This window comes from Mixophyes fleayi, chromosome 3 (assembly GCF_038048845.1).
Source record: "Mixophyes fleayi isolate aMixFle1 chromosome 3, aMixFle1.hap1, whole genome shotgun sequence".
Lineage (NCBI taxonomy): Eukaryota > Metazoa > Chordata > Amphibia > Anura > Limnodynastidae > Mixophyes > Mixophyes fleayi.
Genome location: NC_134404.1, coordinates 257,105,320 through 257,127,210, shown reverse-complemented (window position 1 = coordinate 257,127,210; position 21,891 = coordinate 257,105,320). Strand labels below are relative to the sequence as shown.

Here is a 21,891-nt window from a genome sequence, read left to right as displayed (position 1 = left end):
AGTTTTGATGGAACTAGGGGTTGTTAAAGGCCAAGGCAGAGGCTCTCTCTAAAACATAAGTGGTCTTTGCGAGTTCTGCATCATCCCTGCTGGTTCCAGTGGGAGGAGGGTTTCGGAACAAAGTGAGTGGCTTATATCCTAAATATATAATCAAATGTCAGGCTGCAGGCAGAAATATGCAGCAGTGTGTTTCATAATTGACACTTTCTGCTTTCTTACAAATAATGCTTAAATGCATTCAGGGTCACGCAGCAGGGAGCTGGAAGGAGTTGCAGGCATTACAAATACTCCAGTGGGAAGGAAATGTTGATGTATAATGCTACAATAAATCACTTTGGTATTTTTCAAGTTCTATGAATACAATTCTATATATATATTATAACATATTCCTGACTATCTTTGCTTGCATTTACACCACAAATAAACCAGATGAAATATGTTGCTATGTCATAGGTTTGTAGGTTTGTTTTTAATTATAGAAAGGCATACAGTCAGGAGGGGCAAATTTTATGCCTGGGGGCAAGACTCGACTTTTAGGAACATTTTAAAGGAAAAAAAATTGCAGAGGACGCAGTGACCCAGCCCAAGGTAGCCCACTATGGGACCAGCCTGGCTCAGATATCCCCCTTCCTCCCAGTCTGCCCCTGTGTACAGTGCAGTAGTTCACATTTCAGTAGCGCAAAATATTAAGACATTGTACACTAAGTATATATGACTGGATATGTTTTACTCAAGATAACATTTTATTTTACTGCACATATGATTTTTATAGAAAGACCACCATGTGTAGACTGTGTACATTCTTTAAAATAACACAATACAATGAATTGCAAATTACCTCTTGTGGGTTTCCTCTATTTTACTTGACTTCTGTTGAGTTTTTATACATTTGTTTCATTTGTCCTAGATATTTTACCCCATTATTTCCTTAGCCTTTCAAATAAAATACTGTCCTAGTGATGAAATGCATAAGGGACGTGGCCTAATGTTGATTCAAGCTGTGCAGTGGTATCAGATGCTGGTTTGCTGTGCATAGCAGCTGAAAGACTTATTTCTGGTACTTTTTCTGTTGAATGTCTATGCTCTATGTTTTGATTTTATCTTCCTCTGGTATGCACATTTAAATTGTGAAACTTTTTGAGCCGACTAAAAAATATTGTTTTTAATGCACTATGAAGCACCCCCATTGTGTTAATTTTTCAGATTTTTTCTAAACCTGTGAGGATTCCGGGAAGTAATATAAAGGGGATGCAAGCAGATTGAAAGAGGGTCTTGGGGCAAGAAAACATGCTGGATATGGTTTGCTGAAAAAACTATTTCATGGGTGATTCTGAACAATTGATATATATGATTAATGTATTTCTATTAGTGCAAGGTTTCTGAAGTGGAGTACACCATATTTTATATACAAATTTTGGAATATCCAGGAGACTTCCAAATTTCCCCTTGTGAAGTAAGTGGGTGCGGGACTTATTTATGCAATTCACAGTGAATTGCGAGATCATAAAAGTTGGCAAGTATGATATAGATTATATAATTATACTTTCCACTGTTATTATCTCATAAGGAAGACAGAGTGCAATCTCAAACTGCAAGGTTGTAAATATAATGCACAAACAATAGGGCTCAAATCCCATAATAGCCATCTTCCTCTCCCACAATTTTCACATCAGGAGCATCATGGCTGAAATACAGGTACTGCAACCCTTTATATTAACCTCAGAAATTAATTGACATGATATTAAAAAGAGTATTATGAATGTATTTTCTCTGTCGTACATTTTAGTTGTAGAAATACAGCAACAACAGCACAATAAAATTGCATTTGAGTTTACCAAAAGTACATAGCAGTTAATGTATATTTGCAAAACACATCAATAAATGTGGTGATATAAATTGTGTAAATTATAAAATTTTTTACAATGAAATAAATAAATGAGTTACAATTGGAAAACAAATTAAGTTGAAATAAAAGATACATTACAATGTTAAATTAAAGCCTGTGGTTTTATGAAGCTATAAATGAAACACTGTTAAAAGTGCAGAGTTACATGCGTAACTGAGAGTTTCTATTAGCATCTGTTATCTACTGGCGGTTAAATGCAGGGGCAAAACAGTATATTGCCACACCCCATAATAAATTTAAGGTATCGGCCAGACGATGCCCCTCTTGCATTCTTAGCTCCTAGCATAACATGCAAAAGAGCAAAGCAGACAAGTGCAGGCTCAAAAGGAGACGGTGGGTGTGATCTGGCATGGGCATTGATGCCCCCCCTCATCTCAGGTCCCCATAACGCCTGCATCCCCTGTAGTTCCACCACTGGTTAAATGCATCAGCTAGTTTTATGCCACATTTGTGTGAAATACAAGATATGTATATTTTTCCCATTAACATTTGCAATGGTCCACCTTTAGACAACTAATTTGGATGCACCAGGTTAGTGTATTTATACAAATTAGGGCTTATATTTACCTCTGCAACACACTTAACTCTCCAGTTGAAAGTTTTCGTTCAATGGTTGGATTGGATTGCTACAAGAATTCCCCCTAGTTATGTATTAAAACTTGCCTACAGACTTGACCTGTTAAAAGGATAACAGAGTTTTCCTTAATTAACTATGTCCTCCATGGACAGCAAAGAGGGGGCACCGCCAATGTTACCCCAAAGTTTAAAATTGGCTCGACCCCAGCTCTTGGAGCTGGAGGACTAAAGGCAATCTTTGTGGTGTTATTTTGCTGCAGAGTAAACATGTATGATTTCAAGTGAGATAGCACTTTAATCTAGATAAGGGAGGTTTGTAGAATGGAGTCCATCTGTTTGCTATATATTGTGGAAATATTTAGTTAACAAAAACTCCAAGAAAGGTGAAGATTTCCATTAAAGAGATAATAGAGCGGAATTTCTAAAATTTTATTTGGATGAAAAACTTAAACCATGGCAACCAACCTTGCTTTTATTGTTTAACTTGCACTAGGCAGTTAAAAGCTAATTGGTGTTTGGTTGCTGTGGTGCAATGCCAATTTTGTACTTAAATGCAATATTAATAAAATAAGACCTGGTATATTTTTGGCTGCTTAGTGATTAGCTATCCAGGTATCCCATTGTAACAGTGGCAATGGACTCCTTGGATGCTATAAGAGGACTATTATTACTAGTGCAAGGCTTCTCAACCTTTTGTATAGTGTACCCCCTTATGATGATAAGTACAATGTACCCCCCCTAGTGTGTATCAATTTACCTTAAGTACCCAATAACATTTATTCAAGTTACCCCTGAATGTGAATAAATGTCCATCAAGTAACCTTTTATGTCTGTTAAAAGTAAAAAAATAAAATACCATTGATATTTTTAATGCTTTGAATAGGTTTTATTTACCACTTACATGTTAAAGTGGCATGTTGAGCTTAATATAACTGGTGGAAGTACCTATTAATGGAAAGTGTTTATGATCGACAAACCGTGCGATCAAGCTCTGCGATTACTTTAATAATGGGAATGTGGCACAGTTAAAGAAAGGGGTAAGCAAAATTAGCAAGAGATGGAGCACAGCTAATATTTGGGCGAGTGTACACTTGGGGGTCATCAGATCACTCAATATGTCCCAAAGAAAAGTGCTATGGTCAACTGCCAGCCACACGAGAAATGTATTAGAGGCTACCTTGGACATCAATGTTCAATATATAAAATAGACAGTTCACAAACAAAAGTGTAAAACTATAGGATAACTATTTAGTCTGCTCTATTTATGACATAAGACAATCATACCACTAGTAGAAGAGATGAAATGCTAATTTTTGTGGAAACTACAACATTTGTAAGCATGGTTGATTGTTAAAAAAAAATACCAGAAAGTCCTTGTTAAACATGCTTTTTCAAGTTCATTTTAGTGCATTATTTATTTTTTTGTCTAATGTCCATGATACACAGTTCTAAAAATGAAGTGTGGAGGGAAAGAACCTTAGAAGTTTGTCCAGGTTGCAATTTAGTTATGTGTATTGATGAAAAAAGTAACATTTTGTTTCTTTCCATGTCAAATTTAAACTATATAACATTTGTAATAGTTATAATTATATATTGCACAATTGCAATGGAGTGATATCACAACTAGCATTGACACCCTATTGCAGGATTTTTATCCGGTGGTCAGCATTCGTTAGTATAACATTCATATCTGGAAGTTTGTGATCAGCATATACTTTGATAATATAAATGGAGAGGCTATGCCCAAGAAGCAGTTAAAAAAAAAACCTGTAGAATGATGTACATCCTTAGGAATCTTTTTTAATTTGAGATGTCTTTAATTCACTTGAAACTTGTGTTGTATTGTCAGGGCAGTCTTGAAAACAAGGTGACGAGTCTATATCCTGAAATAGCATTGTGTTGGTGTCCTTCCATTCTTTATATTTTGTACTAGTGATTTCTCCATTTTCCAGCAACTGGTTGATCATTGCCAAGTCATGTTCTTTACACTTGTAAAATAAATAATACATAAATAAGTAAATATGTTTGAAAAACTTTTCAAATTCATAACAGCAGAATTAAACATGCAATACCTTTTCGCTTTTCTTGACAAGTTCCATGAAAAATGTAGATAAAATGTTTACATCTGTAAAATTTAGCCTGCAATCCTTCTTAAATGTTCGTGGGATTCTATGAAACAGATATGGGAGGGATGCATTCAGCAGACATTGTACAGTAGTTGCCCTACTCTCTAGCCTTGAAGAATGCAATGAAAAGTTAAAAGGAGAACTATTATGTAACTGAGGTACGAATATATTTTATTTATTCCAGACAACTATGCATTTTTCAAGTGCATAAATGAATAAATGAAACATACAAATCAGACCTTTTCATAATATGTAGTATGTGTAGAAAGTACTGCTTAGGCCATAGGTGACATCAAATCATAATCCAGTAACTCCCTTATCTCAAAGTCTGATTTACATATTTTTCCATTTGTGATTTTAAATAATGACTGAATTTAAAACTTTTTTTTTATTATTACTTTAAAATACAATTATTACGCGTATTATTATGCTGTAATTAAGTGATTATTAGGTTTTTCAATGCTGTGAAAGTGTGTCCGAGCAGCGGCGGTTTCCCTGGCAGCCGTGACTCACTACCCCCAGCCTGTCTAAGTCCCAGCTGTCTCCATGACGACAGGAACGTCACTTCCGCTTCCTCGTCCCAGTTGCCTGGGCAACAGCCGGGACGCTGTCCTCTCTCTGCCGCTGCGCAGCTCCCTGTAGTTGCTTCAGCCTCCTGTGGCTGATTAGTGTAGATGAGCACCCCCTGGGTTTCCTAGTCTCTGGAAACCCCTGTCCTGACTGACCCTTTTTTTTTCCCCCACCCGGTGCGGGTGGAGAATGGGGGGGTAGTGCGAGCGGTGGTGCCGCAAGAGGGGGGTGCCGCAAGCAGGGGGTGGGGCAACAATCAAGTCATTGGTGGTCAGTGGCAGCCAATCGTGAGGCTGCCTGTTGTTGATTGGGCTCAGACAGGAAGTGCTCACTTCACTTCCTGTCTGAGCAGTGAGGAGGGATACAGCAGAAGAGCACCTAAAAGGTAAGTGAGGGAGGTGTGTGTGTGTGTGTGTGTTGATGTCAATGTATGTCTGTCAGTTGACAAGGGGGCTTGTGGAAATGTAGTGTGTGCGTGTGATGGCACAGGGGGCTTGTGGCAATGTAATGTGTGTGTGATGGCACAGGGGGCTTGTGGCAATGTAATGTGTGCGTGTGATGGCACAGGGGGCTTGTGGCAATGTAATGTGTGTGTGTGTGATGGCACAGGGGGCTTGTGGCAATGTAATGTGTGTGTGTGTGATGGCACAGGGGGCTTGTGGCAATGTAATGTGTGTGATGGCACAAGGGGCTTGTGGCTATGTAATGTGTGTGTGGGATGGCACGGGGCTTGTGGTTATGTAGTGTGTGTGGGATGGCACGGGGCTTGTGGCAATGTAGTGTGTGTGGGATGGCACAGGGGGCTTGTGGAAATGTAGTGTGTGATGGCACAGGGGGTTTGTGGCAATGTAATGTGTGTGAGGTAGGTGGTGTCTAATTAATGGGTATTATTTTGTTTGTGTGGCTATATTGGGGAAATTTAATTTAATAGTGGGGTTGGTGCAGACTTCTTGTAGGGTGGGATGATTCATTTAATGTTGGGGTGGTTTGTGTGCCATCAACTAAATGTGTGGCAGAGTTTTGGAAAGAGGATTGCTATTTCTTAAAAGGGAATGCAAGCTATTTAATGCATGGTAGGAAATAGGTTTATATAATAAATGTGATTACAATTAATGTTGGGGTTGTTTGGGGGAAATAGTTTTTTTTATTAAAGGTGAATAAAATTATTTTACAGTCGGGCTGGCTGCAAGAAAGGGACACTAATAATAAAACATGAGTTGTTTTGATTTAATATAAAACTGCATAGAGGCAGGGAGGCCTACTGTGTTCACTCATTGCTGGTATTTCTATATCTCATGTACCTGTTCTGTTTCCAAAGAGGAACCAAACATTCCAGGATCCAGAGAGGCACAACTGAGCTTAGGACAAGAGCAACAGCAACAAGTATTGAAAGCAGGAAGAACAGTTAGGAGAGAGCAGCACAGTCTGCCAACTGTCCTGATTCTGGTGGGGCAGTCATGAGTTTGAGGACTGACCCACTCAATCAAGACTTTGTCCCGACTACATGGACAGTTGGGAGGTAGGTCCCACTTCACACTGCTGTGCTCATGAAGGGGGAGCTGCATGCACCTAACAGTAGTGCACAAATCATTGCTCGTGTATTTAAAGGGGGATTGGAAGAGTTGGAGAGCTACCTAGCACTATCTAAAATTATAGCCACACCCCCATGCATGTTGATCACGCCCACTGGTGGTGTGCGTAGAAACCTCCCTCCTCAAAACCGGCGTTTGTCCCTGATGAGAGTATGCATTTTACATTGGGCAGCTGGGCGCATGCACAAATGTTTTGGCCTGTGGGCTATTTAATGAATTAATTTATTATGCAACTTCTGGGGCTCATTTGATCCACATTTCCTCTCTTCTTATTGGTCACCTTGTGTATTTAAGGCAGGGAGGGCTTAGCCTCCCTGTCGGTTATAGCGTTCAGTTTCCTGCTGACCTGCTCCTGTACTCTGTTCCTGTATCGTTGAATTGACCCTTCTGTGTATGACCTCTGGCTTGTTTCTTGGACCATAATGTATTGCTCGTGGCTCTGACCTCTACCTGTTACTCGGATATCCTGTCTTTCTGCCGGCCCGATCCTTTGCCTGGGCCTCACCTCGCTGCCTGGTTTTACCCTGAGACCTGTTCTTGACTACACTTATCTCCTGCCATCACCCCCTTGCCTGCGCTACGGTTTATTCATAAGCTTGTACTTCTTTGAGTTTAAGACCTGGGGCATCTGAGTACCTGTGAGCATTTCAAGTTCTACGGGAAAGTCAGCTGCTATAGGTGAAGACCTCTCCCACCTGTCCTACAAGCTTATGACATTAGCTGTCAGCCTTAACAGATAGTGCTCTTTTAAAAGGGATTATTCACCTTAATGTGATTTTAATTATTTAGCTTCTAGGTGCTCCACTGCAAGTTGTGATACATATGTGTGTCTACATTTGCGCCTTTATTCTGTTATATTTAACAAAGTATGTTCTGTATATGGTCAGATAGTGTTGTTTATACTTGTTACCTTGGCATAGAACACAACATACTGTGGTATAAAGAGATTGTCTTTGTACAGTATCCCAGGGTGATAAAACCACATAAGTCAACCCCAGATTATAGCTTAATACAGAACTGTTTTTCCAAGTAGTTTTATAACAATTCACTCAGTCGAAAGCCTTCCCTTCTGGTGACTGAGCCATATCATATTAGTATTCAGACAAATCGAGCATATTGGTGAAGTTGCTGTATTTTGGACATTGCTTCCCACTTTGTTATCCATAATAAGGTAGAATAATGTTATCCATAATAAGGTATAAGGGTGACCTTTATGATTTTGCCATTGGAAAAAGTGTCAAGATTTCCAGTTTGATTGAATTCTCCCGCTAATAATAATCTACATAATGTTGTTACACTTATGTCTTTGCCCTTCTTAATTAATCAATCATGAGTGTAAGTAGACCCACGTGAAATCTTGTAATGCATATCCTATCTGCAAACGGTACTTTGTGGGATTATTGGGTGGTGGGCACTATGGAGTGACAAAAGGTTTTCAATCATGGACAACCCATTTAGGTTATCCATTTTTCCAGGTCACTAATATCCGCTTAACAGAAAGCCTTCAAAGAAAGCATTCCATACAACTTATTAATATGATCTTGCCAACGTCTAGGTTTTGTATTAAAAAAAGAATTCATAGCATTTATTACAATAGCTTAGTGACATCTGATTGAGTACCTGTTTGTTGTAAGTTTTTATTTTCCAGTGTAGTGCAATATACAGTATGTTCAGATTAAGTAAATATATTGTAAATTAATGAAACCATTCTAGCAGAGTTTCAAAAGGACATAATTGAATTACAAATTATAATTAAAATTACCTTCAATGTACTATTCAAAGTCCTGATCTTGTGCAGTTTCTCATTTATGGATGGGTTTTTGCTGCGTTTGATAAAGGACTTTCTCAGGTCTCTTTTAGTAGAGGGCCGCCGATCTCCAATGGGTGACAGGCTTGCTTGCTCTAAAGATTTGTATAATCTCTCCATTTCATCAGCATCATCTGGAATGCCAGATTGGTACAAGGAAAAAACACAATATGGCATTTTACAATCTACATTAGACACCCATGTAACGTTTTAGAAACTATTTATATAAAAAAAAAAAGTGAGGAAGACAGACAAAAACAAAAGCTACTAATAATATTTTAGAGAATCTTCTACCCTTTATGTTTATAGCAATGTTTTGAAATGTAAAAGGCCTCCCACTCATATGTAAATTAGAAAATATCTGCTATTTAGTTAATCGAACTATAAAGAAAGTATTTTTTAAAACTACTTTTATCTATGTGAATGGCAGTAGAGGACAATGGACACAAAGTATCATATTATCTTTTTTCTGAATTATATAATATGGCTACACCAGCCTTTGAATTGTCAGCATAACAAATACCGAAAGAAACAATAAAATATTGTTCATTCGTTTGTTTCTTCACAGTTTTCTTTTTCTTACACAAAGGAATTTATCATGTTTGAAAATATGTGGTACTATGGTGATATAGCTATACTTTCTAGGCAGACTAGCTGAATAGTTTAACCAGCTTATCTGTTATCTGTCTTTGTGTTATAGCATAAAGACAGGGGTAACCCAATGTTTTTCACTAGGGCTAAAAAAATAAAAAAAAATAAAAAAAAAATCTACAAACCCTACTGTCTCTGTAACCAAGCCAAGGAAAGCCCTTGTCATATTTGTCTTGGTTGACCTTACAGGAGGAAGGGGGGGATGGGTGGGGAGATAATTGAATACAACTGTTTCTAGAGCGATACACTGTGTTGTATACAACTTTGCTACTTACAGGTGGTCAGATATTTGACAATGAATTAAAATGATTTGAAAGTGAACCTATTAATTTTGTCCATTGCTTTGAGAGTGGTAACCCAGAGAAGTCTGAAGAGGGAAAAGGGTTTCAGTAACCGTATCCTCTATAGTAGTGTTTCTTAAACCTGGTCCTCAGGACCTCTAACAGTGCATGTTTTCCACATCTCGCCGCTTAAGTACAGGTGAATTCAATACTGACTGACACATTGTAACAGATCCACAGGTGGTACTAATTATTTCCCTTGTCATCTGGAAAACATGCACTTTTAGTGGTCCTGAGAACTGGTATTGAGAAACACTGCTCTATAGCACCTATTTTCAGTCTATTCATGCAGAGTCACTGAGAAAAGAGTATATTACTTAATTAACCACTATTGTATGATTTATGTCATCTTATGCTAACTAACTTTAATAAGCAAACGGTTATTATGGTCTATTTCAATTGCACATGATGTTTTAGAAAACCTATACTTCTAACTACAAAAATATCCGTTTAAGGCCTCATTCATAACATAATTAGACCACGTTTCCATACTGAAAATATCTATTTCAGTACCAATAAATAATGGTAAAATGTATTTTGCTTACCTTTAACTTTCATATGTAATCCCTCTAAACCCATAGATATGGAAGGTATATTATTGCTTAATATGGTTTCATCTTCCTTAGAAACAGAACTTAGAGACTCAAACTCTGTTTTTAACTTGTTAACATTTCCTTTTTGGTGATGGATTTGTTCCACAAATAATTTCTCAAGTTCAGGTGCTGAAGAACTGTTTGCTTTATAATGGTGTGTTATTTTATCACGACATTCCATAATACACAGGGAGGATCCAGAGTGACGAGTGAGGGTGTTTCCACATAGCGACATTGTAAGTTCAGATGAAATTGAAGATGAATCGTGTATTAACTGTATGCCAAACAGATAAATAAAATTATTATAATCTAACATTTCATTTTAATTATCTTGTCTTTGATGACAGATTGAGTCACACAAAACAGACCACTGATTACAGGCACAGTTTTAGGTCTTTGCCCTACAGGGACTAGGTATTTCACTTAAGAGGTTACGTTATGACAAGGCAAACCTCACAAATGAAGACAGCAAGTTTAAAGGCATTTCAACCATACATTTATTCCCTCTTCTCGTATTAAATATGTGTATAACTGTATATAAAACATGTTTATTATAGCAAAGTTTGCCCATTTTCTATGAAAGGGTTTCAAAGACCACTTGCAGCACTCACATTTCAAAACCATATACTGAATTAGTATTCTTTTTTTCCCCTTTATCTCCTCCCAATGCACTCCTGTCAATCTTTCTCTTGCGTGGCTGTGTCCAAGGACTAGTGTACTGGAAATATGACAGCAAGGAGGCAAATAAGTAGCAGACAGTGACGTAACTAGCAAAAGGTGCTGGTGCTGCAGCTGCTATGGGGTCCACAGCATAGAGCGATACACATTCCCTGTCAAAACTTTCTGAGTATATAGGAAATTTTCACCATCAGACAGTACATTTGGCCCTTATAAAAGGATGTTATGGAGCCCACAAGTGTCCAGCTACGCCTCAGTTTTGAAATTTGTTTTACTTTAAAGGAGGCCTTGGTTACACAGACAAATACATAGTAAAATGGGGGAGCACAAAGAAATAAATGGGAAAATGCAGAAAAATTAAGAAAATTCACTGCAAGCTAAAATTATACATATTTAAGGTACTAAACAAAAACATATGATTTGTTATATGTATGTACCTAGAGCAAAAGATTCCTTATAATTAGGTTTATTATTTTAATGCAATAAATTGGTAAGTGATAAAAGACCTTTTATCTGCCCTAAGAAAAACCTTGTAATTAATTAGCATAATTCTCAATGAAAGTAATATTTCTTAAGAGGAGTATAACAAGGTTCAGGGCACCTTTTTGTTATCAATCCTCAAATCACTTTTTGTTCATATGTCCCCCAGTTTTGAAGTGGACGGGTGCTTAAAAACCTGTAGTAAATTAGATCTTTGGAATAATCACAGCAGCATAGATTTCAGAAAATGAGTATTGATCTTGTGGGCAGACAGTGACCTGTCCACTCATGTTATTACTTTAGTAAGGAGCTGCATACAACAGTGTGATTGTAACAATTGTATCAGTTGGAGAGTCCTGGGGTGATGGATAACAGCGTTAGCCTGGTTTAGCGCTGACCAAACAGAGAAGCAAAATATAACGTGTCCGCAGGTCTTCACCAAACACCCACTGCAAGGCTAGGTGGGCTTTGTGGCTGGGAACATGCAGGTTGCGGCCCTCTGATCAGCCACTATGCATAACACTGCAGAAAAGAGGAAGTGAAATTTGAAAGCACATCAGCTGGCTGGGCACTGGTATCCTGCATTAGCGAGGTACAAATTCAGTATGCAGAAGGAAAGTCCAATAACAAGCCAGGAACTGGTACACAGGCAGCATTGCAGTACAAACTCAGGATCCGGGAGAGAGTGGGCAAAAACAAGCAAGCACTGGTAAACGAGGAGTTAATAGGCAGAAAAGCATCCAAGGGAAAAGCACAGGAATGCTCAGCTTCTGCAGCATAACAGGGACTCAGACCAGCATGCAGGGCCTGATCAACCAATAGGCTGATCAGGCTGCAGCCTGGAGCGCTGTGTTCTGGGGGGGTGCAGCGCCGGCACTTTAACAAGCATTTTTTTTATATTGTTTATATTTTTTTTTGTAAATGCCGGCGATCGTCAGTGATCTCAGTGATCAGGGCGCCCCTCCCCTCCTCTCCTCACCGGAGTGTAGGCAGTATAGCCACTTCGTCCTCACTTCACTGTCTGAACAAGCGATAAATGTGCCTGTGGATCTGAGATTTGCTTTTTTTATTTTGGTCCATTGCAGCTCCCATACCCATACCTGGAAGTGCCGACGAACACTGTGCATTCACCACAGTGACCAGATAACAGTTATTTGCCACAGAGAATCGGAGCACTGATCTCCTGCCCTCCAGCCCCAGGGAAACAATGTGAAGTGATGCTTAACTTTAGAATTATCTAGCACTGCAAGGAAGGATTCATTAGCATAAATACCCTGTAATTCAGCAGAACATCCATGTTGAACTTAGGGGATAAGAGGGATGATTTAACCAATATGACATTAAACATTACAATAAAATATACCCTGATATTACAACAATAAATTTTCTTGTATTGTCCTCCCATTTTTTATCATTATTTTCCAATTGCAGTAATCAGTCCTGGAAAATAAGTAGCAGAATGTTAACAGTCCTTTGTGTAGTAGTTAAAATCAGATGCGCATTTTGAGGGGGAAGTTTCCATTCCCCGAAAACCCTCCTCCCAGCCCTTGAATAGGGTGCTTGAGGAGCCAAGCCCCGTGAACAGCATACTTTCTTCAACTACAGAAGGTGGCTTCTGATCTCTCTCCCTCCACCGCTGTGTGTGCCGCCCATCTCTCCTCCGCTTACTGCATGTGTGATGGAAGCAGGATCCAGTGCAGACAATCTACAGCACCGCATAGAAGAAGGTACTTTCAAAGTATGTGTAAGTGTGTTATAAATTAATAAACTATATATTTAATTGTCACACTAAGTTGTCTCATTAAGAAGTATGCTAGGATTCTCTGAACAGCAGCAGTGAAGGATTTGTGTTTATGTAAATAATAATAATATATATACAGTGGTGGAAGTGGGCCGGTAGATGGTGGTATGTCATGACGCCACTTCTACTGTTTTCATTGTAAAACTATTCTAAATTTCCACTTTGACCACTGTATATATATGAATTGGTGGAGAGTTGGGGGGGGAACTGGTGTATTAGCCTAGGGCGGCTGCAACCCTTAATCAGGCTCTGCCAGCATGGAAACTTATTACTGTGACACTGCTAGAGTGTCAGAGTGAACTTTATATACTCTGCAGATTTGAATATGCCCCTCCCAAACACAACCATGTGAACACTCAAACCTGAAAGTACTGACGTCAGAGGCAGAGAAAATCAGCAGCACAGGAGTGTGCAGCAGGCAAGTTTTGTGACAGTGGTGATGTGACGATAGAAATGGAGACAAATAGAAAGTCACAGAATTGTGATGTGAGGTGAGGTTCTTGCTGATTGGAGAAGGTTTTAGTGTTAAATGCAGAGAAAGATTAAGACCCTTTGGGACCTTTGAAAAAATAGTGGCTCAGTTTCCCTTTTTCCCTCTCCATTTGTCAAAAAAACACAAAACATAACAATGGGTTACTGTAATCCAGACACCTCAGTACCCCACTGGACCTTATATGGGAGTGGGTGATCCAGCTCTGGTTAAACGTTTCATATAAAACAAATTTAATTCATCCAACTTGTTATATACTGTAGGTAAGGACTTGCAAAACCAGTGGGGATTTTTTTTTTATTATAAAAAGGACTGATTTTATCAATGTCTATATTTAAAACATTAAGTACAATGTAAATGGTCCATTATGACAGGGTGGTATAGTGTAAAATCTAACTTTGTTCTTTTGTGATGTCTTTGTACCTGCTTTAGCACTTAGGAGCTGCTTCAACAAGATACGGACTTCTGACTTCAAGAGAAACAGAATTTTCAGTTCATCAATGGGCTGAGCTAAGTAGTCTCTTAGGCCTGTTTGCGGGACTAAGAAAGCCTAATAATGAACTAGACAAAAAAAACACAAAAAAAAACTGACAGGGGTATGTCCTTTCTCACAGAAAAAAGGCACTTTACATGTTTTATCATTTTCATAGGGAAGCTATACACACTCCATGTCTATACACAATCCCCATGTCTATCTCAAGTTAGCCTCTCTTCCCTTGCTTGTCTGTCTCTTTCATCGACCCCTATCTCTGTTTTGTCTTTGTGTTTCTTTCTCTAATGTTGCATATTTACCTCTCTCCCCTACTGGCTCCCAATGCTTGTTTTTTGTTGCCCTCCATAGATTAAAAAAATTATTTATTCAAAGATTAAATTACGCTAATCTAACAGAAAAGGTATTGTGGCAACTTTTGGAAACCCCATCTATAAATCCTGCATTTGCCAATGGGAGTAGAGATAAATGTAACAAAATTTCATTTAAATCGAGTTTTACAGTGAAATAGCCCTTTATAAAATCTGAATAGCTAGCTGTAAAAACTCCAAGTGTCACTTTTGTTCTGGCTTTCTGTGGCATTCCACACTGTATTGTAAATGCACATTTTGCTGTATCTGCAGTGTATGAATAGAGCTGGGATGACGACGATTAATTCATTATACTGTGTTTTAGGACTGGGAACACGCAAACCCAAATTTAACTGAAGAAAGCAGGTAAAAGGTGAATATTCGAGGAAAATTCTGTTCTTGGTTTCCTTTTTCCACATAGCAATACAGAAGAAAAGGATGAAGGTTAACAGAGTGTTTGCCAAAAGCTTTAAACAGTCAATGCCAGAGGCTCGAGTATGTAATGTAGGCAGCAGCATAATGCTTCCACTGCTGCAGTAAGGGATAGTAGTGTAAAAATAGAAACGGACCACTAACTTGTATGTGAAAATGTCTGAGATTATATATATATATATATATATATATATATATATATATATATATATATATATATATATATATATATACATATATATACATATATATACATACATACATATATATACACATATATATACATACATACATACACACACACACAGACGCACACACACACACACACACACACAAGTTAACCCGTGCATGATACTCATGCATTCTAGTCAAATCAAGCTACTTAAGGTCTTAAAAAGGTTTCATGTCATGCATTTGGACCTAGCCCAGGCCTCCTCAGGGGAAGAGCGTTAGTTCCCGATGCAAGCGGCCTTTTTAATGTGTGTTCATGAGGTAAAATTACCTCACGAAAATGAGTTTGACCCCTCAACTCGTAAATTTAGTCTTTACTACCCCTCCCACGGGGGGAAGGGGGGATGATGGAAGGTAACTGACTTGACTATTCTAATTTTTTTGTCAAATAATGTCAGTATACCAAATTTCAGGTCAATTGGATGAGCCCTTTCTGAGAAAATAGTTTTTTCCACACACACACGCCTCTACACATGTGTGTTCATGAGGTAAAATTACCTCACGAAAATGAGTTTGAGCCCTACCAAATTTCAGCCCTTTTTGAATTTTTTTCCCCACACACACTAAGAATTTAGTAGGTCAGTGAAAAACTCTGCACAGCAGGTGGCGCTGCAACTTGGTTTTTTTTTTCCACACACAGACGCCACTAAGCATTTATATATTAGATATATATATATATATATATATATATATATATATATTTGTAACAAAAGGAGGCATTTAGCTGGCAATATGCAGAGAAAGCAGGGAAGTAGAGTAAAACATTGGCACAGTTATGTACCTAGGTGGAGATTAAACCAGGTTAAAACATATGTGTAGTTTAAAATTGGTTTACTTACATGATTTAAAAGCTGCTTCCTTTCAGCAAACAGACAAAGTGGGTCTGATAGTCTAAACAGAGCCAGGGATGGGCGTTTCCTTTTAAAGAGAAGGTGGGTGTGTCACCTGTCCATCAAGCTAGGCCTGTGGGAGGAGTGTCAGGTATAATACCCTGCTTGTTTCATTGTTCAGGGAGATCAACGCTGGGCTAGCTGGCTGATCTGGACAGAGAGCTGGACTATGTATAGTAAGCGTTGAAGGTCTCCATAATTGCTGTGCAAGTATACGGTGTCAAAACATTATTACCATCCTGACAATAAAGAACCATAAAAAGGAAGAAGTTGTACGCGTGTGCTTCTGCAGTAGCGGGCTCTTGCCACAAGTGGTGTCAGGAGTGGGATGCTCAGGGAAGCAAGTTTCCGCTACCCAACCCGCGCAGACGTCAACATGGAGGAAGTACTGAGAACCCTCGTGAATGTGGCCGCTGCGCAGCAACAGCAGCAAGCTCAGATGCTACAAGTCGCCGAGGCACAGGTGGAAAACACAAGGCTATTAAGAAAAGGAGTTAAGCCAGGTGAGGCATGACAGAAATGAACCACCTGGTCCTGTTCTCCAGAAAATGTCACCAGCTGATGACGTAGAAGCATATCTGGTGTCTTTCGAGAGACTTGCAAAAAGGGCAAAATGGCCTCCTAAAGATTGGGCTGAGAGACTGGCACTATATCTGACTGGTGAAGCTCAGCGAGCTTATATGGATCTAGATGAGGAACGGGCCTCTGATTATCTGTGTCTAAAGTCTGAGATATTGGCTCGCATTGGAGTTTCCGGGCCAGGCCGAGCCCAGCGCTATCACCAATGGCGCTATGATAAAAAAAAAAATGGTCAGAGCGCAAGTGGCTGAGCTTTCTAAAATTTTAAAGAAATGGCTGCAGCCTGAGAATTCGCCTTCTCGGATTAATGAAGTTCTGGCGATAGATCACTGCATCCGGGGGCTGAACCGCGATTTGCAAAGGTGGGTTCTGCAATCAGACCCACAAACTTATGAAGAGCTTGCCACCGTGGTAGAAAGGTTTTGTGCGCTACAGCAAATGACTAAAGAACCTGCATTTGTGCCAAAGCCGCTGCCACGCCAAAAGCCAGGTTGGACAATCCTTGCCACAGGGCCCAATGGCAAAACTGCAACGGACAGAGGGTCAGGTGCAAAGCTGTCTAATCTGAAGTGTTTTGAATGTGGTGAGCCAGGCCACTTTAAGGCAGAGTGTCCTAAACTACAGGAACCCATGGACTGTTCTGTAGCACATATTGGACCTGCATTTCCAAGCTGTTTTACCATGAGTCCCACATCAGGAAGTCCTTGTTTGTTCTGGGTGACTGTGCTAATCAACCAAAACCTTGTTCTGGCCTTGGTTGACTCGGGGAGTGAACTCTCATTGGTTTCCAGCTCTGCTTTACCCGAAACCATAACTTCTCGGTTGCCCAAAGTGAAAGTTATTTGCGTACATGGCACAACAGAGGAGTATGAAAGAACAATACTACCAGTCACACTCAAAGACAAAACTGTTATGGTGGTAGCTGCCATAGCACCTAAACTCCCATATCCACTCATTTTGGGGCGAGACTTCCCACTGTTTAATGATGTGCTCGGTGAGCGGATCTGGCCGGACATGCCGGCAACTGATGCAACGGTCAGAAGCCCGGTCTTAAAGGAACCGCTTAAGAATCCACAACATCTGAACATCGATCTTTGGGAACCGCCAAACCGGAATGCCATCCTGGGAGTCACAGCAGGAGTTCCACAAAAGCATCCAACTGTGGGGAAACATGGACAGTCCAAACTAGCATTGGTCGGTGATGTCGCAGATGAGCCCACCCCGCCTGTCAGTGAGGATACGGACTGGTCCGCAATACCAATTTTGTTTCCTTTGCAGGACTTTGCTGGAGACCAACTTAATGATGCCACTTTGGAACATGCCTTTAAAAGTGTGACTGAGGTAAATGGGGTAGCGAAAGCCGCCCAGCCTGCAGAAGGCATACCATATTTTATCGTTAAAAATAATTTCCTGTATAGAGTTGCTAATGTACAGGGGGAAAAAGTAGAACAATTAATGGTTCCTCAGGTCCATGTAACCCTAGTGTTAAAAGCAGCACATACACATGTCTGTGGGGGACACCTAGGGGAGGATAAAACACGGGAACGAGTTCTGCTTAGGTTTTACTGGCCCGGGGTACACATGGCAGTGAAAAAGTATTGCCGGTCCAGTCCCATTTGTCAGAGAACCTGTCCCAAACCCATGTACGGGGCACCTCTCATTCCAATACCAATAGTACAAGTTCCCTTTGAACGGATAGCTATGGACCTTGTGGGGCCCCTGGAAAAAGCTGCACGTGGGCACCAATATATACTAGTGGTGCTTGACTATGCAACCAGGTATCCAGAGGCAATTCCCCTATGAAACATAAAGTCCAGCACCATAGCTAAAGAACTTGTATTGATGTTTACACGCTTGGGAATACCCAAAGAAATTCTCACAGACCAGGGTACTCCATTCATGTCTAAACTGATGACGGACATGTGCCAGTTGCTAGGGGTTACGGCGCTTCACACCTCTGTATACCATCCACAAACAGATGGCTTGGTGGAATGCTTTAACCGCACATTAAAGCACATGCTCAGGAAAGCAGTGGCTCAAGAGAAAAAAGATTGGGACACTCTTATTCCCTATTTGATGTTTGCCATCCGTGAGGTACCTCAAGCTTCAACAGGGTTTAGTCCCTTTGAGTTATTGTTTGGGAGACAGCCCAGGGGTCATAGCCGGATTAAGGGGGCACGTGCCCAGGGCCCCCCTCTCTCTGAGGGCCCCCCGCCGCCTGGGAGGAGAGAAGCTGCTGCATGTTTTGATTAACTGTCTGTTTCATCCCCCTCCCCCGCTCGCGGCACCCCCCCCGGGGGGGGTGAATTAGACAGATAATAAAAACATCATTGGTAGTCAGTGGCAGATTGCACCTCAGACAGGAAGTGCTCATTTTTCACTTCCTGTCTGAGCAGCTTGGACTGAGGCAGCAGAGAGCAAGGTAAGAGAGAGAGAGAGAGTGTGTGTGTGTGTTTGTGTGGTTTTTTTTTTACACACAGGGGCTTGTGTCTGACGGTAGCAGGGGGCTTGTCTGCAGGTCCAGCTGATATTACAGCACAGATTTATGTTTACATGTCCAATTTAAAGTACATAATGGTATTGCCAAATATGCTCATGATATGGGCAGAGCATGCCATGGCTTCAGTTGAACAAATGTGTTGGGAATTTGTGTTCCTGATTTTTTGCCATGGAGTGTTGGGCAATATAGATAATAACCAATAACGCCTTTGGAAAATATACCGTATTTTTCGCTCCATAAGACGCACTTTTTCCCCAAAAAAAAGTGGGGAAAAAAGTGTGTGCGTCTTATGGAGCGAATACTAAAAAAAAAGCCTTGTACAGAATACCTGGTTGCCGTGGGGACGGTCCAGCGTCCTGCTGCCGGGCGGATGTCTCCATTCTGCAGTGGTGTGCGCATGTTAGTGACGTGGTAAGCGCTGAACGTGTCTATGGTGTTGAGAATAACACTATGTCAATCCGTTCCACTGTGGAACGCACGCCGTCTCTCCCGCTGATCGGCCCCAAAACACCACTGGGGACCTGCTCTGTGAGCGCGGATTGCACTGTCCGTTTCAACGGGGATCCCTGCATCTTGGTCACTCTAAAGAACCATTGGACTCCCTCTACACATAGCAATCAGTAAGATATTTGCCTTTATTACAGAACGTGCACTAGGTGCCTCAAAGATGGATTGCTGCATCATTGCACATTTACACCTTACTAGTAAATACTCCCTATAGACTCGAGACAGGAGGGACAGTGAATTGTATTTTAGTTTGGATAGGTTTTTAGAAGTTAAACTTTATTGATGGGTAGTGCAATTTCTAAGTGGTAATTATAATACATTCTCTGACCTCTTATGTATGATGAATTAGTTGTTGGACTATATTTTAAAACTCCTAGCCATATTAGCAGTGCCATTTGGTTCAGAATATTTGAGATTTGAGATTTGGTTCAGAATAATTTTTTCCCTGTTTTCCTCCTCTAAAAACTAGGTGCGTCTTATGGTCAGGTGCGTCTTATGGAGCGAAAAATACGGTAACCATTTTTTTTATTTCAAACATGCAAAATATTACATTTGCATTCATGACCAGGGACTTCTAGTAGATTTAATAAAGAACTAACTATTACCCTCATTTGCAGACCTGTACTCACTTGATCACATGAATGGGAATATCACTGCCTCTCACAAGGTCATCACAGGCATCTCCTGAAATAATCTGTGCTACTGTTGTTCTCTACTTCCCCCCCACTTCAAAACTGGTGCCACCGAGCAGGAGATGAATAATGATAACTAAAAGGTGTACTAATTGCACCTATTAAAGCTCATTAGGAATGCAGCCCTTACCTCAAACAGCATAGACCCTAAGGGAGACTTACAGCAGCAATAGGTGAAGTAGATAAATATGAAATTAGTAGACATATGGTATTAGCTAAAAAGTGCCCGTGAGGAAGTCCACAATAGGAAAAAACACAGTGGATATCATCTAAGGACCAGTCTAGAGAGATCTGGATCGAGTACCATTCATATGTGGCTGCCATCATTGGAAAATGACTGTTAATCCTGGGAATCCACATTAAGTACAGCAGATAACCCTTTTTGTTTCTGATTTTGTATATCTGCGTTTTGTTAAACTTTATTACATTTGATGATTTTATTACACTATATTGCTGCTATCTTTTTCTGTTCTGTATAACTGCATCTATTGAGCTGCTTGCTACCTATGAGAAACAGATCCACTGGAAATCTACAGACCACAAGACATTTGAGATAAGCTTACATATGTATTCCATCTGGTGTGCATTTTTTCTTCTGTGCATAGCTGCAATTTATTAATATACTGCACTATTAGGGGGGGGGGGGGCCCTCTCTGCAAATTATTTATCTACAGACTCTACACTTGTTGACAACCTCTAAAACGATGAGGAAATAACTGTATTTGTTTTACCATGTGGAAACTTGTGTCTATTTAGTACAGTTTCTTTGTTTACTGGCACCTTTTCACTGTATTTTGGAACAGCATCTTATTTTACACTTTTTTTTAGTCTTTTAGCAGACATTTATGAAGAGGTGGGAAGGATTCTCTACTCACATTATTCTACATTAAATTGTTAAAAAAAAAAAAAAAAAAAAAAAGGTACACGAACTGCAGTACTCAGGGAAATCCATTTTAAAATGAATATTAACACTCGTAGATCAAAAAAGCGTTTGTAACAATTTAAAACAAATCTAAAAAATAAACATAGGCAACATAATACACAAGCACCAGACTTTTATCATATATTATCTATGCATGTGGCAAACTATAAAATAAAAACAAGTGGCTATAAAGATTACCTAATTTACAAAATATTTAAAAAATAAATGATGTGTTCATACTTACCAGATCTGGACTATACATCTTCAGGATGGTTAAATAATAATATTATACTTCTTGTAAAATAGAATAAAATTTCCCTCTTATTCAGTTGAAAAATGTGGTACTATACCAAATGACTCTGCAATGCAAAATCATCATCCATCATTTGTAAAGGAAGTCCCTTAAGAAAAACCCCCAGAAAGGAATGGAAACTTCTAATTAATATGTTACCTCAATCCCTTCCTAAATTCTGGATTATCCTTTGCGGAGTTGACACAGGGGCTTGTGTCAATGTAGTGTGTGTGACGGCAGCAGGGGGCTTGTGGCAATGTAGTGTGTGTGAGGGCAGAAGGGGCTTGTGGCAATGTAATGTGTGTGAGGCCTCAAGGGGCTTGTGGCAATGTAATGTGTGAGGTAGGTAGTGGCTAATTAATGGGTGTTATTTTGTTTGTGGGGTGATGGCAATT

At 39.8% G+C, this 21,891-nt stretch overlaps 1 protein-coding gene across 5 annotated transcripts in view; it reads right to left on the bottom strand.

Moving 5' to 3' along the window:
* Positions 1–724: 724 nt before the first annotated feature.
* Positions 725–21,891, bottom strand: part of IPCEF1 (interaction protein for cytohesin exchange factors 1) — a 209,755-nt gene continuing 188,588 nt past the window's right edge. For all 5 annotated transcript variants that reach the window (XM_075203484.1, XM_075203485.1, XM_075203483.1 and 2 more), the window contains 3 exons: positions 10,115–10,436; positions 8,533–8,711; positions 725–4,470 (listed from right to left, as the gene is read on the bottom strand). In XM_075203484.1, the coding sequence (XP_075059585.1) occupies positions 4,270–4,470; positions 8,533–8,711; positions 10,115–10,436 (702 nt within the window). In that variant the 3' untranslated portion in view covers positions 725–4,269. The remainder of the gene's footprint in view (positions 4,471–8,532; positions 8,712–10,114; positions 10,437–21,891) is intronic.